This window comes from Mesoplodon mirus (genome assembly GCF_964341445.2).
Source record: "Mesoplodon mirus genome assembly, chromosome: 2".
NCBI lineage: Eukaryota > Metazoa > Chordata > Mammalia > Artiodactyla > Ziphiidae > Mesoplodon > Mesoplodon mirus.
The window spans coordinates 195797663-195821169 of NC_138977.1; the positions used below are offsets into that span (position 1 = coordinate 195797663).

At 37.0% G+C, this 23507-nt stretch overlaps 1 protein-coding gene across 2 annotated transcripts in view; it reads left to right on the forward strand.

The window, feature by feature from the left end:
• The window catches only part of MARCHF5 (membrane associated ring-CH-type finger 5), a 56155-nt gene that overhangs the window by 15242 nt on the left and 17406 nt on the right, over nucleotides 1-23507 (forward strand). The window contains exon 2 of one of the 2 annotated variants that reach the window (XM_082630219.1): nucleotides 4336-4538. The exons of the other annotated variant lie outside the window; for it this stretch is intronic. Within the exon in view, the coding sequence (XP_082486345.1) occupies nucleotides 4336-4538 (203 nt within the window). The remainder of the gene's footprint in view (nucleotides 1-4335; nucleotides 4539-23507) is intronic. 2 annotated transcript variants of the gene reach the window in all.

A 23507-nucleotide genomic window follows, 5' to 3' on the forward strand; every position in this document is an offset into this window, starting at 1 on the left:
AAATTGTGCTGTACATTAAACCACAAGCTTCTACTCTCTCCTCTATTCTAAGATCTTGAGAAACTCTAAACCCATCATTTTCAAACAACCTCTTTTCCCCTTAAATGGAAGGAGGTGGGGAATTGGAGAATAAATAGCTGAAATAGATTGCATCAAGGAGGCAGTAGGGTATGGGGAAGCAAAGGGGGAGGCATAATTTTAAGACCTTCTTAGGTGATATTCCTGGTCAGCCTATTAGAAGTGTTTTTTAAAATGCGGGAAGAGAAGATTCCTATACATACTTTGTTCCCTCCCTCATTTCCAGCCCTGAAGACTAATAACTGTCTTACAGGCTGTCTGCCTAAAAACATTTATGTGACCATTTTTATATGCTTTAATTTCCCATGTACCTGGCCCTTATTTCACAGACTAATATTCTTCCCATATTACGTAGATTAAACTCATATACCTAGTAAGGTAGTAAATCAGTTAATAAATTCTTTAGAACCTAACATTTTCTGTATGGTTATTTATATTAAAAATATTTAGTCATCAGAAGCAATTATTTCTACCTTAAGTAAATCCAGTAATTATCCCTTTCACACAGTCTGCTTTCTCCAATATGTTTGCTTTTTTTTACCTGCCATTTTTCTACACCAGCAGTTCCCAAACTTTATTGAATATTGGGATCACCTTGAGAGCGTGTTAAATCACAGATTTGTAGGCCCTCTTCCTCTAGAGTTTCTTATTTACTAGATCTGGAGTAGAGCCAGAGAATTTGCACGTCCCTAGTGATCCTGAACTACTGGTCCTGAGACCTTTGTTTTGAGAATCCCTGCAATAAAGTCACTTGCCCCTGCTAATTTCTGCTCTCACTCCTCCCTGAAACCTTTTCTGATCTATCCAAATTGATGCTTCCTTCTTCTTAAAATGGATGTACCTATGGTAATTTCGCTGGAACCTTAAATCTCTTGTATCTACTGGATGTAGCCCCAATTAAATTATAGGGTTTTCTAGATAGGTACAATCTTCCATTTATTTTGTTTGTGCAGCCACATGGAACCAGTGAAACTACATGAAATCACTGAATGCTCAGTAAATGTTGCCGGCAATTTCTATAATTTTCAGTTGCTTGTTTGTTTTGTACTATTAAGTTAGAAGTCTTCATTTTATATAACATTTACTTGTATCTAAATTATAATTTTTAGATGAAGTAATTTGGTGGTGGTACGTTGGTAGATGTTGAATATCAGACTTTTTGAGAGTATTATTATCAATAAGGTTTTTTTTAATATCTATAGGATAATTTCAGTTAATCTCTAATGAGCATTAGCTTCAAAATCCAAATTTGTAAGCTGTATACTCACTGTCACTATGAATCAAACAATAAAAACAAGGTTATGGGTATTAACACTTCCAATTAGGTTTAACACCTAATAAGTTTTCACTGTAAATCATCGTTCAACTATCTTATCTACCATAGTTGTGAAATTAGAAAAAAATCTGGAAAGTGCCTCTTTTAAATGTTAGTTGAGTACTTTCTAAAAAGTAAAACTGTAAAAGTGTTTATTTAGGGGTGAAGTACACTAATGTCTGAAACTTTGAAATACATCAAAAAATAAGATTGATGAAAGAATATGTAGTAAAGTACATATGTAGCAAAATGATAAGAATTGTAGAATCTAGGTGTTAAAATATGGATGTTCACCAAACAGTTTTTCAACTTTTTTTGAAAGTTTGAAATTTTTCCTATTAAATGTTGGGGAAAAATAAACTTGTACTTATCCAGAATTTATGGGGATTATAACTATACAAATATTCCCATTATATTGGTATATGAAGCTGCCATTTATGTAAGTTAAAAACAGATAAATATAGGCAATTTCATTTGGTTCAACTTAGTATTAAGGTTCTTTACATTTCATTTTGTTTTTCCCTGATGACTGGAAATTGGCTTAATTTAAGATTCAGTTCACCTTAATACTGATTAATTATGCTGGTCTAGATGTACTTAGCTACATATATGTTCCATTGTTGATATGAAAAACTTACAAGAACCTAGAAATCGAGTTTCTAGATATTCTGCCTATATTTTGTTACCAAAATATGGTTTTCATTTCCCAGAGGTATACAATTATATTTACAAAATTACCTTGGTTAAATGGGGAAAATATATACTAACACCTCAAATAACTGGTTTATTTGCTGTATACTTGTCAATTGAAATTTTATGAAAAAAACTAGGTTGAAACCCAGTCAAATCATGGATAGTGATGATGGTTGCCAGTGTGAATGACTTAGTGCTACTGAATTGCAATCTTAAAAATGGTTAAAGTAGTAAATTTTATGTTATGTATGTTTTACCACAATAACATTTTAAAGAATAAGGAGGTGGAGGAGGAGTCATTTCTGGATAACCGTAAGATAGCATGAGGGCCCAGACAGCTTGGCTGAGGTGGGTCAGAGGGTCAGGCATGCTCAAACAAATGCTCCCTACCTCCAGTTTTTACCTAGGTAGGTCAAATGAAATCTGACTGAATTTAAAAGCTGAGCAAAAGCACAATTTTGGATATTGTTGCCGCGTATTCAGTTCAGTTTTTTTTTCCCTATTCTAATTGTGAAGTTTTAATTGGAGCACACAATTAAAATTCATATTGTTCTACAGACTGGAGACCTCACCCATATATAGTACCTGACTATATAGTCTTTGCCACTGAGCATAGTTAAGTTCTGACAGAAGCCACTTATCTAATTAAGTGAAATGTGCACAGTAAGTGACAAGCTTTAATTAGCAGTTTCCTATTGTGCAGTCAAACTTTAAGGCAGTAAAGGGGAGTGAATGGTGTCACTGAGTTAAATTGTATTTGCTGTAATGGAAATCGGTGTCAAAACTCATGTTAATTGAGAAGAAAAAAAATAAGGAATTGCAACCTAATTCCACAAGAACAAATTAGAGTTCATGAAGTATCCTCAAAAGCAAAATGGGGAAATGTTTAAAAATTAACCATCTCAATAGAATTTTTAAAAATATAAGCATCCCAGACTTGACTTTTAGATTTTGAATATAATAAATATAATTTAATTCCCACAAAAAAGGAAAACCAATCATACCTATAATGGAAACATGTAGGCCCAAATTTATCATATCACTATCCTAAAACAATTTATCCTGATATCTTCATCTCTTCTTCCCTTTGTGCTTTTTAATTTAATCATCTTTCTCTCTTATAGTCATACTTTACCAGAAAGAGAAATGAGTGGGGTTTTTTTCTGTCTCAGTTGAAAACTGAATGAGACCATATGTGAAATCATTTATGTAATACTTTAGTTTTCCAAGTTCAAGAGGTTAAGAGGTTAATGTTGTTGAAATGGGAGATACACTGAATTTCACATATTCCTATATTTACCACTCCTCGAAGAATTATTAGGTCTTATAAAAGCAGCTTGAGGATTGTCTCTTTGCATTCTGGTTCATTAGAGGAGACGAAGAATTATTAGAAAGATGGACTTCCTTGGTGGCGCAGTGGTTAAGAATCTGCCTGCCAATGCAGGGGACATGGGTTCAAGCCCTTGTCCGGGAGGGCTTGAACCCATGGAGCTCAAACAACTAAAGCCTGTGCGCCACAACTACTGAGCCTGTGCTCTAGAGCCCACAAGCCACAACTACTGAGCCCACGAGCCACAACTACTGAGCCCATGAGCCACAACTACTGAAGCCCGCACACCTAGAGCCCATGCTTTGCAACAAGAGAAGCCACTGCAGTGAGAAGCCCGTGCACTGCAATGAAGAGTAGCCCCGCTCACCGCAACTAGAGAAAGCCCACGCGCAGAAACAAAGACCAGTGCAGCCAAAAATAAATAAATTAATTAAAAAAAAAAAAAAACTTAGGGCTTCCCTGGTGGCGCAGTGGTTGAGAGTCCACCTGCCGATGCAGGGGACGCAGGTTCATGCCCCGATCCGGGAAGATCCCACATGCCGTGGGCCCGTGAGCCATGGCTGCTGAGCCTGTGCGTCCGGAGCCTGTGCTCCACAACAGGAGAGGCCACAGCAGTGAGAGGCCTGCATACTGCAAAAAACAAAACCAACAACCTTAATGTACTAGAAAGATGGAGGAAGTTACATAAAGACAAAATTCAGAAAACACAAGATTCTGCAGAAGAATACAAGGAAAAACAGAAAAAGAAGAAACTACTCTACTGGAAATGTGTTGGTTGTTTTTCTCCTCAGTCTTTTAATACAGAATTAAAAGTTCCTATAATATAACATAGTAGGCTCATCCCATTAAGTGGGAGCTGTGGTGAAGAGGAGGCTGGGGTGTTAATGATAATGTCGTTATTTTCTCTTTTAATTTACAGAAGTTGCTGGGTGTGTTTTGCCACTGATGAAGATGATAGAACAGCTGAATGGGTGAGACCATGCAGATGCAGAGGATCTACAAAATGGGTTCACCAGGCTTGTCTGCAGCGCTGGGTGGATGAAAAACAAAGAGGAAACAGTACAGCCAGAGTGGCATGTCCCCAGTGCAATGCTGAATACTTAATAGTTTTTCCAAAGTTGGGTAAGAAGATCCTTAAAACCAACACAGATATATATATATATATATAATGTTATAATATATGACTCTATGATCCTAGCTTTATTTTTAAGTGACTCATCTCTTTGCTTTTTTGTGAATTTCTCTATTCCATTTCTGTTGTTTTCTCTCTAAATGTCAGATATTTGTTTTGCTAACAGTTTACATTATCCTTAATATATCCCCAGATCTATCCATTTGTCTGTGTATTCAATGTTTTCATTTGGTTGAGTGGATAAAGAACTTGGATATCTAATTGTGTGGGTAAAATCAAGTTAACAAAACTATAATAAAAGCCTGACTGAAGAGCCTCATTCTCTGGAAACCATTGGTGTGGGAGAAAGAAAACAATAGTGTGTTCTTTCTAATACTTATTTTTCTTAATTCTTCTATTAAGGAATAAAAGGGAAATTAAATATTTAATAAAAGACAGTGTTTGGAATCCAATTTATGTGGCTGTTTTTCATGAAAACTACTTTCCTTTTTCTGTGAATTGGCAGGCGAGGAATAACCAATGGTCTTTGAGAATGAGGCTAGTGTTGAAAGAAGTGTAGCAGATTGTTAAAGGAAGCTATAACTAAGGCTGATATTTAGTTAGCATGTTCCATTACATCCATGTGATTATGAACTGGTGTCATTCTCTTTGTTTGGTATTTATGCCATGCCAGTTGTTCAAAATTTTTAATATCACACTTGTCTATAATCAAGAGGTATATGAAAGCAGTTTGGGTTTTGGGAAGGTCAAAGAAAAAAATGACTTTGTGGAGGAATAGAGTTCAAGGAGAAACTGGAAATGATTATTAGATCTTTTTTTCTAGGTGCTATACATATTGAAATCAGACCTTTCTTTAAAAAAATAAGGCAACATAAGTGCAGATGATGAAGTGCTTTTCTAATGTGAGAAGATTAATAATAAGGACAAACAAAATTTCCATAGCTGTCTATATTTCTCTCTCTAACGTAATATACATAGGAAGAAGTGATAGCTTTCTATGAAAGAAAAATAGTGTAGTAGAGAAAGTAGCGTTTCTCAGACATTTACAATTTGTGGACCACACTGACAGGTCTTTTTTGTTGTTGTTGTTGTTTTTATTTATTTATTTATTTATTTTTGCCTGCGTTGGGTCTTTGTTGATGCGCGCGGGCTTTCTCTAGTTGCAGCGACCGGGGGCTACTCTTCATTGCGGTGCGCAGGCTTCTCATTGTGGTGGCTTCTCGTTGTGGAGCACGGGCTGTAGGCGCGAGGGCTTCAGTAGTTGCAGCACACGGGCTCAGTAGTATTTAACTGTTTCTTTTCCTACTTCTTAGTTCTGCTAAATCAGATAATCCTACTTTTCAACTATAGGTTGTGGGGAATAGCAGCAAGTATAGGATGATTCTTTTAGATGTTTTAGATATTCAGATGGATGGGTACAAAAATTATTGCAAGAATTCTCACTGAAAACTACCTACAATATCCGATGAAGCGCTGAGTTGACAAATGTGTGGCACTCAGCAATGAAGTTGAATGTTGCAGTTTGGAAGATGGCAGTGGATAAATCTGTCCTTCTGGTTGTATTTCAGTTCTAGGAAACATGTTTTTAGGTCTAGTGTGGTAATTGAATACATTTTTTAAGTATACTAATAATAAGACACTGATTTCATTCTACAACAAGGAAAGAAAATGGCTACATGTTGGAAAAGTCAAACTCTTTGCTTAAGCTATGTGTATCATGATTTGGTCTTCGTATTTTATCATTAAGAATTGTTATTTCACCCTCATATGATAGGTTCAAGCTATTCACAATACTGAATATCACAGAGATCTGTCACTTGAGTAAGCCACAGATAATCATAGACTTTTTTTTTTTTTTTGGTACGCGGGCCTCTCACTGTTGTGGCCTCTCCCGTTGCGGAGCACAGGCTCCGGACGTGCAGGCTCAGCGGCCCTGGCTCACGGGCCTAGCCGCTCCGCGACATGTGGGATCCTCCCAGACCGGGGCACGAACCCGTGTCCCCTGCATCGGCAGGCGGACTCTCAACCACTGTGCCACCAGGGAAGCCCAATCATAGACATTTTTTACTGACCTTACTGGTGTCATGGGGAAAAAAATGTACATACTTCATTTAAATAATTTTTGTTAGCATCTTTCCTCCTGACAAGATAGGAAAGCAGAGTGTTGTATTTGCTTCTTTTTTCCTGACATAACATGCTGAAGATACCTGCTCAGGGACTGCAGTTTGAATATTATATTCACAATTTTCCATGCAATCTTTAACAGATTCAATAGAAGACTTACTGTCAAATGTCAGGTGTTGTCTGTAAATGAAGCCATGTGTGAATTGACTTTCAGGTGCTATACTCTTCCTTTCTACACACATGACTAGTGCTTTTGGCCATATTGATCCTAGTGTACATTTTCAAGTCAAGGTTCAAAGATAATTGTTGGTTAAAGGAAAATCCCTTCTCTAAAGCATGTTTTCATTGATAATCAGAACTGTTTGTATTTTATAATTTACATATTATGTACATACCAAGAGTTGATTCAATTCTGAATACTAGTGGTTTCTTGTAGCCATGAAACAAAATATTTAAGAGCATACATCTGTGATACTAACTGTTCTTACTCACTGAATACCACACCTAACATTGTGTAATTAATGTCCAGTAGTGTCATCTGAAACAGAAACATACCAGTAAGTTGTTTTCTTTCTGAGCATATTTGTCATTAATTTTGCAGCTGACCATAGTTATACCTGTTTTTGTTAAAATAATTAAAAGTTCCTTCGCAGTTTTTAATCTTTGCTTTCAATAACAAAACTCATAATGCAGGTATTGATTGGTTTACTAGAGTGGTTGAAAATTATATGAATGCTTCAGTGGCTTCTTATCCCTGTTTTATAATGTTTCAGTCCCTGTTTAAAAATGTATTATACTTTGATTGGAACAAGGAGGTCCCCCAGTGTAAACTAATAACTTGTAATTCACTGGTCATAGCCCACTGTAAGATCCTACTGTTTTCAGTCTACAAGATCATACTATTTATCATTTATGACATTCTGAGTCAAATGTGTTTTTATCACTTTTACTCTTCAATGAACACTTTTGAGGCATTGATTCATTTTCCTAATTGGAGATTTAACACATTGATAGGAACAACAACAAAATATATATTTAACCAATGTAAACAACTCATGATGTCAAAGTTCGTTAACTGAAACAAACAGTCCCCTCTTAACTATCCTTGTAAAGCATGTGTGACCCTTGGAACATAACAATTAAGAAGCTAAAGGAATTTCCTTGAAAGTCATAATTAATCTTTTCAATTTATGAAATGTTTGTGATCAAAGCTTTTGTCACTTTTTTTAATCAAACTGTCTATAGTAAACCAATTAATTGATTCCCAGGGACCACCATTGGTCCCCAGATGACAGTTAGAAGACACTGCCCAGAAGAAAGAATGAAAGACAAGAGAAAAGATGCAGAGAGGAAGAGGTGATGGTTAACATTCTATGAGATGATCTCTGTGTAGCAGGTATTTAAAAAGAGTTTTCGGGCTTCCCTGGTGGCGCAGTGGTTGAGAGTCTGCCTGCCGATGCAGGGGACACAGGTTCGTGCCCCAGTCCGGGAAGATCCCACATGCCACGGAGCAGCTAGGCCTGTGAGCCATGGCCGCTGAGCCTGCGTATCCGGAGCCTGTGCTCCTCAACGGGAGAGGCCACAACAGTGAGAGGCCCGCGTACCGCCAAAAAAAAAAAAAAAAAGTTTTCATATGGATTTAGACTCAGTCTGTCTGGCTAGCTGGCCGAAGTCTGCATCTTTTCTGGTACTTAGTGGCAGTCAGAATGGAAGGATGGTGACAAGTGTGTGTTCTTAATTGTCAATAGGGAATATATTGTGAATATATCCTCCTAGTCATCCCGTCCTCCTCCCTAAACCCTGGCAACCAGTGATCTTTTTACTGTCTTCATAGTCTTGCCTTTTTCAGAATGTCATATAGCTGGAATCATACAGTATGTAGCCTTTTCAGATTGGTTTCTTTCACTTAGTAAATATATTTAAAGTTTCTCTGTGTCTTTCATGGCTTGATAGTTCATTTCTTGTTAATACTGAATCATATCCCATTGTCTGGACATACCACAGCTTATTTATCCATTTGCCTACTGCAGGACATCTTGTTGCTTCCAGGTTTTGACAATTACAAATAAAGCTGCAGTACACATCTGTGTGCAAGTTTTTGTGTGGACATATATTTTCAACTTATTTAGGTAAATAACAAGGATCGTAATTGCTGGATCATATGGTAAGAGTATGTTTAGTTTTGTAAGAAACTACCAAAATGTCTTTCAGAGTGGCTGTACATTTTGCATTCTGACCAGCAATAAGTTCCTGTTGCTCTATATCCTTTCAGCACTTGCTTTTGTCAGTGTTTTGGATTTAGCCATTTATATCTCATTGTTTTATTTTTTTATTTTTATTTTTATTTTTTTAAATAAATTTTTTTATTAATTTTTGGCTGCATTGGGTCTTTGTCGCTGCACGTGGGTTTTCTCTAGTTGTGGCAAGCGGGGGCTACTCTTCATTGCGGTGCGAGGGTTTCAGTAGTTGTGGCATGAGGTCTCAGTAGTTGTGGCTCACAGGCTCTAGAGCTCAGGCTCAGTAGTTGTGGCACACGTGCTTAGTTGCTCCGCGGCATGTGGGATCTTCCCGGACCAGGGCTCGAACCTGTGTCCCCTGCCTTGGCAGGTGGATTCTTAACCACTGCACCACCAATTTTAATTTGCTATTTCCTAATACATGTTAAGTGTCTTTTCCTAATACATGTTAAGTGTCTTTTCATATGCTTATTAAGAGTCTTATGTCCTTCTCACACCCGTCAGAATGGCCATCATCAAAAAATCTACAAACACCCAGGAATGCAAGGATTCTTCGATATATGCAAATCAATCAATGTGATACACCATATTAACAAATTGAAGGAGAAAAACCATATGATCATCTCAATAGATGCAGAGAAAGCTTTCGACAAAATTCAACACCCATTTATGATAAAAACCCTGCAGAAAGTAGGCATAGAGGGAACTTTCCTCAACATAATAAAGGCCACATATGGCAAACCCACAGCCAACATCGTCCTCAATGGTGAAAAACTGAAACCATTTCCACTAAGATCAGGAACAAGACAAGGCTGCCCACTCTCACCACTCTTATTCAACATAGTTTTGGAAGTTTTAGCCACAGCAATCAGAGAAGAAAAGGAAATAAAAGGAATCCAAATTGGAAAAGAAGAAGTAAAGCTGTCACTGTTTGCAGATGACATGATACTATACATAGAGAATCCTAAAGATGCTACCAGAAAACTACTAGAGCTAATCAATGAATTTGGTAAAGTAGCAGGATACAAAATTAATGCACAGAAATCTCTGGCATTCCTATACACTGATCATGAAAAATCTGAAAATGAAATTAAGAAAACACTCCCATTTACCACTGCAACAAAAAGAATAAAATATCTAGGAATAAACCTACCTAAGGAGACAAAAGACCTGTATGCAGAAAATTATAAGACACTGATGAAAGAAATTAAAGATGATACAAATAGATGGAGAGATATACCATGTTCTTGGATTGGAAGAATCAACATTGTGAAAATGACTCTACTACCCAAAGCAATCTACAGATTCAATGCAATCCCTATCAAACTACCACTGGCATGTTTCACAGAACTAGAACAAAAAATGTCACAATTTGTATGGAAACACAAAAGACCCCGAATAGCCAAAGCAATCTTGAGAACGAAAAATGGAGCTGGAGGAATCAGGCTCCCTGACTTCAGACTATACTACAAAGCTGCAGTAATCAAGACATTATGGTACTGGCACAAAAACAGAAATATAGATCAGTGGAACAGGATAGAAGGCCCAGAGATAAACCCACGCACATATGGTCACCTTATCTTGGATAAAGGAGGCAAGAATATACAGTGGAGAAAAGACAGCCTCTTCCATACGTGGTGCTGGGAGAACTGGACAGGTACATGTAAAAGTATGAGATTAGACCACTCCCTAACACCATACACAAAAATAAACTCAAAAGGGATTAAAGACCTAAATGTAAGGCCAGAAACTATCAAACTCTTAGAGGAAAACATAGGCAGAACACTCTATGACATAAATCGCAGCAAGATCCTTTTTGACCCACCTCCTAGAGAAAGGGAAATAATAACAAAAAGAAACAAATGGGACCTAGTGAAACTTAAAAGCTTTTGCACAGCAAAGGAAACCATAAACAAGACCAAAAGACAACCCTCAGAATGGGAGAAAATATTTGCAAATGAAGCAACTGACAAAGGATTATTCTCCAGAATTTACAAGCAGCTCATACAGCTCAATATGAAAAAAACAAACAACCCAATCCAAAAATGGCAGAAGACCTAAACAGACATTTCTCCAAAGAAGATATACAGATTGCTAACAAACACTTGAAAGAATGCTCAACATAATTAATCATTAGAGAAATGCAAATCAAAACTACAATGAGGTATCACCTCACACGGTCAGAATGGCCATCATCAAAAAATCTAGAAACAATAAATGCTGGAGAGGGTGTGGAGAAAAGGGAACCCTCTTGCACTGTTGGTGGGAATGTAAATTGATACAGCCACTATGGAGGACAGTATGGAGGTTCCTTAAAAAACTAAAAAATAGAACTACCGTATGACCCAGCAATCCCACTACTGGGCATATACCCTGAGAAGACCATAATTCAAAAAGAGTCATGTACCACAGTGTTCATTGCAGCTCTATTTACAATAGCCAGGACATGGGAGCAACCTAAGTGTCCATCATCGGATGAATGGATAAAGAAGATGTGGCACATATATACAATGGAATATTACTCAGCCATAAAAAGAAACAAAATTGAGTTATTTGTAGTGAGGTGGATGGACCTAGAGTCTGTCATACAGAGTGAAGTAAGTCAGAAAGAGAAAAACAAATATTTTATGCTAACACATATATGTGGAATCTAAAAAACAAACAAAAAAATGGTCATGAAGAACCTAGGGGCAAGACGGGAATAAAGACGCAGACCTACTAGAGAATGGACTTGAGGATATGGGGAGGGGCAAGGGTAAGATGGGACAACGTGTGACAGTGGCATGGATATATACACACTACCAAATGTAAAATACATAGCTCGTGGGAACCAGCCGCATAGCACAGGGAAATTAACTCGGTGCTTTGTGACCACCTAGAGGGGTGGGATAGGGAGGGTGGGAGGGAGGGAGACGCAGGAGGGAAGAGATATGCAGATATATGTGTATGTATAACTGATTCACTTTGTTATAAAGCAGAAACTAACACACCATTGTAAAGCAGTTATACTCCAATAAAGATGTTAAAAAAAAAAAGGAAGAAAAAATAGTCTTATGTCTTCTTTGATGAGGTGTCTGTGAAGTCTTTTGATTGTTTTTAACGTCAGTTTTCTTATTATTGAGTTTTAAATGTTCTTTGTGTATTTTGGATAACAGTTCTTTATCAGGTATATCTTTTGCAAATATTTTTTCCCAGTCTGTGGCTTCTCTTCTCATTCTCTTGATCTTTCTTCTTTTTTAATGTAGTAATTTACAGCTATAAATTTCTCTCTAAGCACTGCTTGGATTTCTGCTTTTACCTGTTGATTATTCAGGAGTGTGTTGTTTAATTTTCACATATTTCTAAAATTTCCAAATGCCCTTCTCTTATTGATTTCTAATTTCATTCCATTGTGATCAAAGAACATACTTTGCTATCCATTCTTTTAAGTGATTAAAGCTTGTTTTATGGCCTAGCAAGCTTTATACTTGCAAATGTTCCATGTGTACTTGGGAAGATGTGTGTTCTGTTGGTGGTGGTGGTGGTGGTAGAGTGTGATATAAATATCTAGTTGACTCATAGAATTTTGAAGTCTTCTATTTCCTTGTCATTCTTTTACCTGTTCTTCATTGAAAGTGGGCTGTTGAAGTCTACAGCTATTGTTGAATTGTCTGTTTCTCCAGTTCTGCCCATTTTTGCTTCGTTTATTTTGGACTGTTGTAAGGTGCATAAATGTTCCTAATTGTTATGTCTTTCTGATGGATTGTCCCTTTTACCATCATAAAACGTCCTTTGTTTCTAGTAACACTTTTTGTCTTAAAGTTGATTTTAACTGATATCAGTGTTGCCACTTCCACTCTTTATGTAAATTCTTAGATTACTTTCAAGTTAAATTTTATTACAGCTTTGTTTTTTATTTCTTTATTGTTCTCAACTAAGCATTAATTCAAATTTCTGTGTAGAGACAAAGATAACTAACAATTACCCTCAAAAACTGGTTGTCAAATATTAAGTGGAGTGTAAAGCTTGGAAGGAAAAGATATTCACTGGGGATGATGAGGAATGATTCCTGGGAGAAACCTTTCCTAGAAAATCTGGCAAATAAAATTAATAGTTGTTACTATTTTATTTTATAATATTTTCTTTTAATAATATTAACAGTGATATCAGTAGCTATCACTTCCTAACAGGCACTGACTCTTTGCCAGGCACTATGTCAATCAGTTTGCGTATATTATTTTAAGCTTCTCAAAAGTTCTACACAGGGCTTCCCTGGTGGCGCAGTGGTTGAGAGTCCGCCTGCCGATGCAGGGGACACGGGTTCGTGCCCCGGTCCGGGAAGATCCCACGTGCTGCAGAGCGGCTAGGCCCGTGAGCCACGGCTGCTGAGCCTGTGCGTCCGGAGCCTGTTCTCCGCAACGGGGAGCAGCCACAACAGTGAGAGGCCCGCGTACCGCAAAAAAAAAAAAAAAAAAAAAAAAAAGCTCTACACAATAGATAGTGTCCTTATTCTACAGTTAAGGAAACAGACTTGGCAGATTTATTTAATGGAATCCCATGGGTTTCTAGCAAGTAAGGAGCCAGGATTTTAATTTGCCAAAGCACATCAGAAGCTAGAGGGGAAGGTTACCTAGAGGATGCAGTTTTGTTTGGTCAGCCTCCCAATGCACAAAGCAGGGTGGAGAAAAAGGAGGAGTAAATGTGGAGAGGCAAACAGAATATTGAGCACAATTAGTTTATATGTTAATATATTCTAGACTAGTATACTATACATCATGTTCTATGCTTGCTTTTTTTTTCTTAGCAATATATGGTAGATACCATTTTATATTAGTGTATAAAGAGCTTTCTTTTTCTTTGTAGTTGTATAGTATTCTGTTACATAAATGTATGGTTATATAACCAGACTCCTAATGATGGACATACAGGCTGTTTGTAATCTTTTACTACTACAAAGAGTGGTGTCATAAACAATTGTGTAAAATAATTTTACACATGTGCAAAATGACTAGAGTGGAATTGCTATAAGTCAAAGGGTATGAGCAGTTATAACATTAGTAGACATCATCAAATTGGCTTTTGTAGAGATTATGTCTGTTTAATCTTCCCAACAGTGTATTGGAGTGCCTGCTTTTCCATTGCCTTTACCAACATGCTGCTATCAATATACAGAACTAATTATATCTGCTGCCTTAGCATTGATCAAAGCTCAGCAGAATGTTCACTAAGGTTTTTTTCTTTTATTATGAAATTTCATTTGTTGAGAAAGAATATATAACTACACATGAGGAATAATGACTAATAAACCATCATCCATTTCCTTATCCCTCAGGTTTAGAAATAAAATATCCTGGTGATTTCAACTTTTTATCATTAAGTAATGACTATTTTATCTATAAGAATTTTTTTTGTGTGTCTTAAACTTCTATATAATATAGACATAGACATGATAATATAGAATACAGTTTCCCCTCGGTATCTGCAGGAGGTTGGTTCCAGGACCCCTGCAGATACCAAAATCCATGGATGCTCAAGTCCCTTATATAAAATGGCATAGTATTTGCATATAATTTATGCACATACTACTATATACTTTATTTTATTTTATTTATTTATTTTTGGCCGCATTGGGTCTTCATTGCTGCACACAGGCTTTCTCTAGTTGTGGCGAGCGGGGGCTACTCTTCATTGCGGTGTGCAGGCTTCTCCTTGCGATGGCTTCTCTTGTTGTGGAGCATAGGCTCTAGGCGCGCGGGCTTCAGTAGCTGTGGCACACGGGCTTAGTTGCTCCGCAGCATGTGGGATCTTCCTGGACCAGGGATTGAAACTGTGTCCCCTGCGTTGGCAGGTGGATTCTTAACCACTGCACCACCAGGGAAGTCCCCCTACTATATACTTTAAATCATCTCTAGATCACTCATAATATTCTAATACAATGTAAATGGTAAGTTGTTGCTGGTGTGCAGCAACTGAGTTTTGCTTTGGGGAACTTTCTGGAATTTTTTTCCCCTAGATATTTTCATTCTGCAGTTGGTTGAATATGCAGATGCAGAACCCAAAGATTTGGAGGGCCAACTGTAGAATGAAAATATAGCTATGCCAGCTTTTTTAAAATAGATTTGTTATTTTAGGACAATTTTTAATTTACAGAAAAATTTCAAAGATAGTACAGAGAGTTCCCAAATATCCCATATCCAGTTTCCTCTGTTATTAACACCTTATGTAGTATGGTACATTTGTTATAATTAATGTACCAGTACTGATATTATTATTAACTGAAGTCCATACTTTACTCAGGTTTTCTTAATTTTTCCCTAATGTCCTTATTCTGTTCCAGGATCCTGTTCAGGATATTATATTACATTTAGTCATGTCTCCTTAATGCTCCTCTTGGCGGTAACAGCTTCTCAGACTTTACTTGTTTTTGTTGATCTTGACGGTTTTGAGGAATACTGGTTAGATGTTTTACAGAATGTCTCACAATTTGGATCTGTCTGGTGTTTTTACCATTATCTACTGGGGTTATGAGTTTTGGGGTACAAGACCACAGAGATGAAGTGCCATTTTCATCACATAACATCACAGGCACATACTATCAATATTACTTATCACTCATGATACTGACCTTGATCATCTCAGTAAGGTTATGTTTGTCAGGTTTTTTTTTTACTGTAAAGTTACTCTTTTTCCCCCCTTTCATACCAGCTTTTTTTGATGTTATTACATTTGCTTATCTTTTCTCACCCTTTTATTTTCAGTTCTTCTGAATTCTTTTGTAAATAAGTGTAAACTTATTGTGATACTCATATAGTTGGGTTTTTACTGTCAAATTTTATGCATTCTATTTGTCCTTTTTTCTCTTTTTTTTCCCTTTAGTTGATCATCTTCTGCATTGAAATGCTTTTTCCTCTGATACTATATTTTCCCCTGTACTTTTTTTTTTTTTTTTTTTTTTGGCTGCGTTGAGTCTTTGTTGCTGCGTGCAGGATTTCTCTGTTCACGGCAAGTGGGGGCTACTCTTTGTTGCGGTGCACAGGCTTCTTATTGCCGTGGCTTCTCTTGTTGTGGAGCATGGGCTCTAGGCACATGGGCTTCAGTAGTTGTGGCACGTGGGCTCAGTAGTTGTGGCTCGCAGGCTCTAGAGCTCAGGCTCAGTAGTTGTGGCACACGGGTTTAGTTGCTCCGCAGCATGTGGGATCTTCCCGGACCAGGGCTCGAACCCGTGTCGAACCTGTGTCCCCTGCATTGACAGGTGGGTTCTTAACCACTACGCCACCAGGAAAGTCCCAGAAATACAAAGGATCTTAAGAAACTACTGTGAGCAGTTGTATGCCAACAAATTGGATAACCTAGAAGTAAAAGATAAATTCCTAGAAACATAAAACCTACAAAGACTGAATCATGAAGAAATAAAAAATGTGAACAGACCAGTAACAACTACGGACATCATAAAGCTCCCAACAAAGAAAAACCCAGGACCAGATGGTTTCACTAGTGAATTCTGCCAAACACTTAAGGAAGAATTAATGCCAGTCCTTCTCAGACTCTTTAAAGTTAAAGAGGAGGGAACATTCCCAAACACATTTTATGAGGCCAGCATTACCCCGATACCAAAGCCAGATATGGACACTATAAGAAAACTACAAGCCAATATCCCTGATGAATATAGATGAAAAAATTCTCAACAAAATATTAGCAAAACAAATCCAACAGCGTATTAAAGCATCGTACACCATGATCAAGTGGGATTTATCCCTGGGATGCAAGGATGGTTCAATATCTGCATATCAATCAGTGTGATATATACCACATTAATAGAATGAAAGATAAAAATCTTATCTCTGCATCTCATTATCTGCAGGATGCAGAAAAGCATTTGACAGAATTCAACATCCTTTCATGATAAAAACTCTCAACAAATTGGGTATAGAAGGAGGTGGTACCTCAATGGAATAAAGGCTGTATATGACAAACTCACAGCTAACATCATACGCAGTGTACCCACTAAGATCAAGAACAAGACAAGGGTGTCTGTTCTCACCACTCCCGTCCTACCCAGAGCCATTAGTCAAGAAAAAGAAATAAAAGACATCTGAATCCAAAAGAAAGAAGTAAAATTGTCTTTGCTTGGAGATGATATGATCTTATATATAGAAAATCCTAAAGACTCCACCAAAAGCCTGTTAGAACTAATAAATGAATTCAGTAAAGTTGCAGGATACAAAATCAACATAAAAATCAGTTGTGTTTCTATATATACACTAAGCTATCTGAAAAAGAAATAAAATAATCCCATTTATAGAACCAAAAACAATAAAATACTTAGGAGTAAAACAAAATTTCAACACATTGATGCAAGAAATTAAAGAAGACACAAATAAATGAAAAGCTATCTCATATTCATGGATTGGCAGAATTAATACTGTTAAAATGTCCATACTACCCAAAGCCATCTATATATTCAATGTAATCCCTGAAAGTCCAATGGCATTTTTTATAGAATTAGGAAAAATAATCCTAAAATTGTATGGAACTACAAAAGACCCCCAAATAGCCAAAGCAATCCTGAGAAAGAAGAACAAAGCAGGTGGCATCACATTTACTAATTTAAACTTTATTACAAAGCTATAATAATCAAAGCAATATGGTACTAGTGTAAAAAGACACGTAGGCCAATGGAACAGAGTTGAGAGCCCAGAATTGAACCCACACATATATGTTCAACTAATATTTGACAAGGGAGCCAAGAATACTCAGGGAAGTCTCTTCAATAAGTGATGTTGGGCAGACTGAATCGTTACATGCAAAAGACTGAAATTGGCCCCTGTGTTATTCCTCTCACAAAAATTAACTCAAAATGGATTAGAGATTTAAATATAGGACCAGAAACTATAAACGTTCTAGAATAAAACATAGGAAAGTCTCCTTGACATTGATCTTGGCAATGATTTTTTGGATATGACACCAAAAACACAAGCAACAAAAGGCAGAAATAAGTTGGACTATATCAAACTAAAGAGCTTTTGCACAGCAAAAGAAACAATTAGCAAAATGAAAGGGTAACCTATGGAATGAGAAAATACTTGTAAGTCATCTGTCTGGTAGGGGATTAATATCCAAAATATAAGGAATTTATACAACTCAATATCCAAGAAAACCATACACGATCTGATTTAAAAATGGGTTAAGATCTTGAATAGAAAATTTTCTGTAGAAGACATACAAACGGTCAACTGATGCATGAAAAGATGCTCAACATCACTAATCATTGGGGAAATGGAAATCAAAACCACAATGAGATGTTACCTCACATCTGTTAGAATAGCTATTAACAAAAAGACAATAGACAGCAAGTGTTAACAAGGCTGTGGAGAAAAGGGTACTGTGTGCACTGTTTGTGGGGATGTTAATTGGTACAGCCACTATGAAAAACTATATGGAGATTACTCAGAAAAAGTTTTTTAACTATCATGTGATCCAGCAATCCCACTTCTGATTAGATATCCAAAGGAATGAAATCACTGTCTGGAAGAGATACCCACACCCCCATGTTCACTGCAGCATTATTCACAATAGCCAAGACATGGAAACAACCTAAGTGTCCATCGACGGATGAATGGATAAAGAAAATGTGTGTATATATACAGTAGAATATTCATCCTTTTTTAAAAAAAAATAAAAGGAAACTCTGCCTTTTGCAAGAACATGGGTAGATCTTAAGGGTATTGTGCTAAGCTAAATAAGTCAGAGAAAGACAAATACTGTATGTTCTCACTTATATGTGGACTCTAAAATATCCAAACTCAAATAGCAGAATGGTTGGGTCTGGGGGTTGGGGAATATTGGGAAATGTTGGTCAAGGGCTACAAACTTCCATTTAAAAGATGAATCAGTTCTAGAGATCAGTGTACAGTATGGTGACCATAATTAGCACTGTATTATATAAATGAAGGTTAAGAGAGTAGATCTTAAGTGTTAGCACCACAAAGATGGTAATTATATAAGAGGATTGAAGTGTTAACTAACCTTATTGTGGTGATCATTTCTCAATATAATCAAATTATCACATTCTACACCTTAAACATATATGTTATATGTCAATAATAATAAAGCTGGAAAAATGTATAGTTATCTTTTTTTATGATAAGACTGATCAGTGGATACAGGTTTTATCAACCTGATACATCCAATAGAATTCCCTGTCAGTTTCCACCTACTGGTTTTAGCAGAGATTGATAATTTTTTTATTCATTGCCTCTAGATCTATTATTTCATTAGATGGTACAGAAGAATGACATTGTAATTCTTTCTCTTTTTTTTGAGTTTGTTAGCTTAGAATACTTATTAAAGATGAACTGAGAAGGGATTGCTAAATTGGGGTGAATAGCACGTATACTTTTGATGGATTAGGTACTATACCATTTTATATGCACCTGCAATGGATGAGTTTGCCTGTTTACTTACAGCTTTGCCAATAGATGGGCTAACATTTTAGTTTGTCAGTATAATCTGTTAGGTAAGAAAAGGTACCTCAGAGTTTTAATTTCCATTTCTTTGTGAGTGAGGTGGCTAACCATTGGAAAGCAAGAAAGAATGCTGTTGTGGTTGTTGTTGTTTTTTTAATTTTTATCGGAGTATAATTGCTTTACAATGATGTGTTAGTTTCTGCTGTATCACAAAGTGAATCAGCTATACATATACATATATCCCCATATCCCCTCCCTCTTGCATCTCCCTCACACCCTCCCTATCCCACCCCTCTAGGTGGTCACAAAGCACTGAGCTGATCTCCCTGTGCTATGCGGTGCTTCCCACTAGCTATCTATTTTACATTTGGTAGTGTATATATGTCCATGCCACTCTGTCACTTCGTCCCGGCTTACCCTTCCCCCTCCCTGTGTCCTCAAGTCCATTCTCTTAAGTCTGCATCTTTATTCCTATCCTGCCCCTAGGTTCTTCAGAACCTTTTTTTTTTTAAGATTCCATATATGTGTTAGCATACATTGTTCGTTTTTCTCTTACTGACTTACTTCACTCTGTATGACAGACTCTAGGTCCAACCGCCTCATTACAAATAACTCAATTTCATTTCTCTTTATAGCTGAGTAATATTCCATTGTATATATGTGCCACATCTTCTTTATCCATTCATCTGTTGATGGACACTTAGGTTGTTTCCATGTCCTGGCTGTTGTAAATAGAGCTGCAATGAACATTGTGGTGCATGACTCTTTTTGAATTAGGGTTTTCTCTGGGTATATATATGCCCAGTAGTGGGATTGCTGGGTCATATGGTAATTCTATTTTTAGTTTTTTAAGGAACCTCCATACTGTTTTCCATAGTGTCTGTATCAATTTAGATTCCCACCAACAGTGCCAGAGGGTTCCCTTTTCTCCACACCCTCTCCAGCATTTATTGTTTGTAGACTTTTTTTTTTTTTTTTTGCATTACGCGGGCCTCTCACTGTTGTGGCCTCTCCCGTTGCGGAGCACAGGCTCTGGACGTGCAGGCCCAGCGGCCATGGCTCACGGGCCCAGCCGCTCCGCGGCATGTGGGATCCTCCCGGACAGGGGCACGAACCCGCGTCCCCTGCATCGGCAGGCGGACTCTCAACCACTGCGCCACCAGGGAAGCCCCTGTAGACTTTTTTATGATGGCCATTCTGACTGGTGTGAGGTGTGATACCTCATTGTAGTTTTGATTTGCATTTCTCTAATGATTAGTGATGTTGAGCATCCTTTTGTTTGAAAAAGGGTACTAAATATATATTAAATATATTTTCCCAAAATTAAAAAAGTTTTTCATGGCTTCAATTTAATGAGAATTTTACATTTTTAATGTTTTCTAAGCTATCAGTTACTTTCTAAGAATAGTCTGCATTGTTTCCTCTAACCACACGGCCCTCTGTTACTCACCGTAAATCCAAGTGGTTACTTTCCTGACTGCTCTCATAAAATATATTGTTGGCTTATTTCATTACTTGAAAACCACTACAGACTTAAGAATTCAGGTACTTTCTTTATATAATTAAGAGTTTCTAGTAATATTTACACTTGGCCATCAAAGAAGTGTTTATTTTTGCTTTGCATTATATCTAAACGTCTATGGATGATCAAAAGAAAGGAATTGAAAAACCAAAATCTCCATAATGATTTAATCTTTGAGTACCCTCTGATAGTTTTTTTTTTTTTTTTTGTCTGTGTTGGGTCTTCGTTTCTGTGCGAGGGCTTTCTCTAGTTGCGGCAAACAGGGGCCACTCTTCATCACGGTGTGCAGGCCTCTCATTGTCGCGGCCTCTCGTTGCGGAGCGCAGGCTCAGTAGTTGTGGCTCACGGGCCCAGTTGCTCTGTGGCATGTGGGATCCTCCCAGACCAGGGCTCGAACCCGTGTACCCTGCATTGGCAGGCAGATTCTCAACCACTGCGCCACCAGGGAAGCCCTACCCTCTGATGTTAAAGTTTATAGGTAGGCATCTCATTAGATCTTCTTTGGCCCTCCTTTATATACCCTCTTATAAGGCAGATGACTAGAATACCTTCAAAGTAAGGATTTCTTGTTTATTGCTGGATCACATCTAGTCTTGTTCCCTAAGATTTAAATATAAATTTGTTTTAATAAGTATCTTCAATAGGGTGAGGCTTTCTGGGTGCACACTATATATAAATACTGGTAGCTGAATTATAGGTCCAAAGCACAATTACAGAATCTTACATTTTTTAAAAAGGAATTACTAATTATAGTCTGGTGTCTTCTCCCTCTTCATTCCCAGATTCCCTGGCACCATGAATTTTCCTCTTCCTCCTTGTCCCAGACCTTTAGGCAAAAAAAAATCTGTCCTTTATTTCTTACCTCAGATTTTCCTGAAACAGTCTTATTTTTATACCAGAGCCTTATACCATAAATTTTTCCTCAAACATCTGTCTTGGATTATACCTCCTATTCCAGAGTTCTATTCTACTTAACTTAGTATGCCATTTTTGAAAGAACTAATATCTGACGTTGGTACAGTGTAACACTAAGTACTGTATTAAGAGCTTCATATGCATTAATTTTCACAAAAACTCTGAGGTAGATATTATCTTCATTATCATTATAGATGTAGAAATTGAGGTCTGGAGATAGCATTTTGTCCAAATTCACACGGTAGACCCTACCTAATCCTTACTCCCCTTGTTATTTTGCCTCCTAAGGAGCCTACTGTAGGTTTCTCATATAAAGGGGAAAAGAAAATGAAACAGTAATGTCAGGTTGACTTTCCTTAGGGTATGGTTACCTGAATTTTATGATAACCCTTTGTTATTCTCTAAAAAGTAGTTTTTCTTATTAATAAAAGTAATTATATTCTCGTCATAGAAAATTTGAAAAATATAGGTATGTTTAAAGAAGAAAAAAGAATATGTGATAACAATTCCTTGGCATATATGTAGTAAGTGCATAATTAATATTGCCATCTATTTTTATGTGCTAATGATAATTGATGGTGGTGTTTCTTTTATCACAGCTTAACTTTTTCAACTTTTAATTTGGAAATTCAAAGAATTTAATACCTTAGGCATGGTTTCTCCTAAAAGCAGACAAAACATTTTTTCTCTAATAAGGTTTAATATTTCTTTATCCTTTCTAACAACTCTCTTTTATATTAAACTACTTTAGATTGATGCTACTTTCTCTTTTTTTGTACTCATTTTAGATACAAAATCTTGTGGATTCTATTCTAGTTTATTCTGACTTTAAATATTCTTAGTTTTCCTAAAATATCATATTCATTTTAGCATGCCTGTCACCAGTAACTTCCTTCCTGCCTATTGTGTCATGTTCTTCAGAGATCTGGCTAACGATTTTTATCAATTAACCCCCACCTTACTGGCATACTAGCTTTTTAAAAATATATAAACCCTTTGAATAAAGTGTTTTGCCTCTAGTTAGAAGGTCTTCTAGCATGCCCCCCTTTTCAGATCATAGATTTCAAGGTCAAGATTCACTTCTGTTAATTAGTAAATACATACATACAGACAGTAATATTAAAACTCTTGGGCTTCCCTGGTGGCGCAGTGGTGGAGAGTCCGCCTGCTGATGCAGGGGACGTGGGTTTGTGTCCCGGTCCGGGAGGATCCCACATGCCGCGGAGCGGCTGGGCCTGTGAGCCATGGCCGCTGAGCCTGCGCATCCAGAGCCTGTGCTCCGCAACAGGAAAGGCCGCAACAGTGAGAGGCCCGCGTACCGCAAAAAAAAAAAAAAACTCTTTGCATCCTTACCCCCTCTATAATCTTTACTTAAAATTTGTTAACATGTATCTGTGTAGTTTGTATGATGCTATCATATATTTGTCAGTTTTGCCATAAAGTTTCCCAGTTGTTTAATGTGTATTTATTGTTTGTCCCTAACTAGATTGTAGGCTCCTTGGAGGCAGAGGCTAGTGTGTTAAATTTTATTTACATTTATTTTAATGCATAGTAAAATGCTATGTGTACAATAGGTGCTTAATAAGTACTTAGTAGTTGATGTTATAGCCCTCAAATATTCAATGGGCTAATCTATTCTAATGAGGAAAAATTTAAGCTTTCCCTTGGCACAAGCTATGTACTCATAAAGAACTACTTTGATGATATTTAGTTACT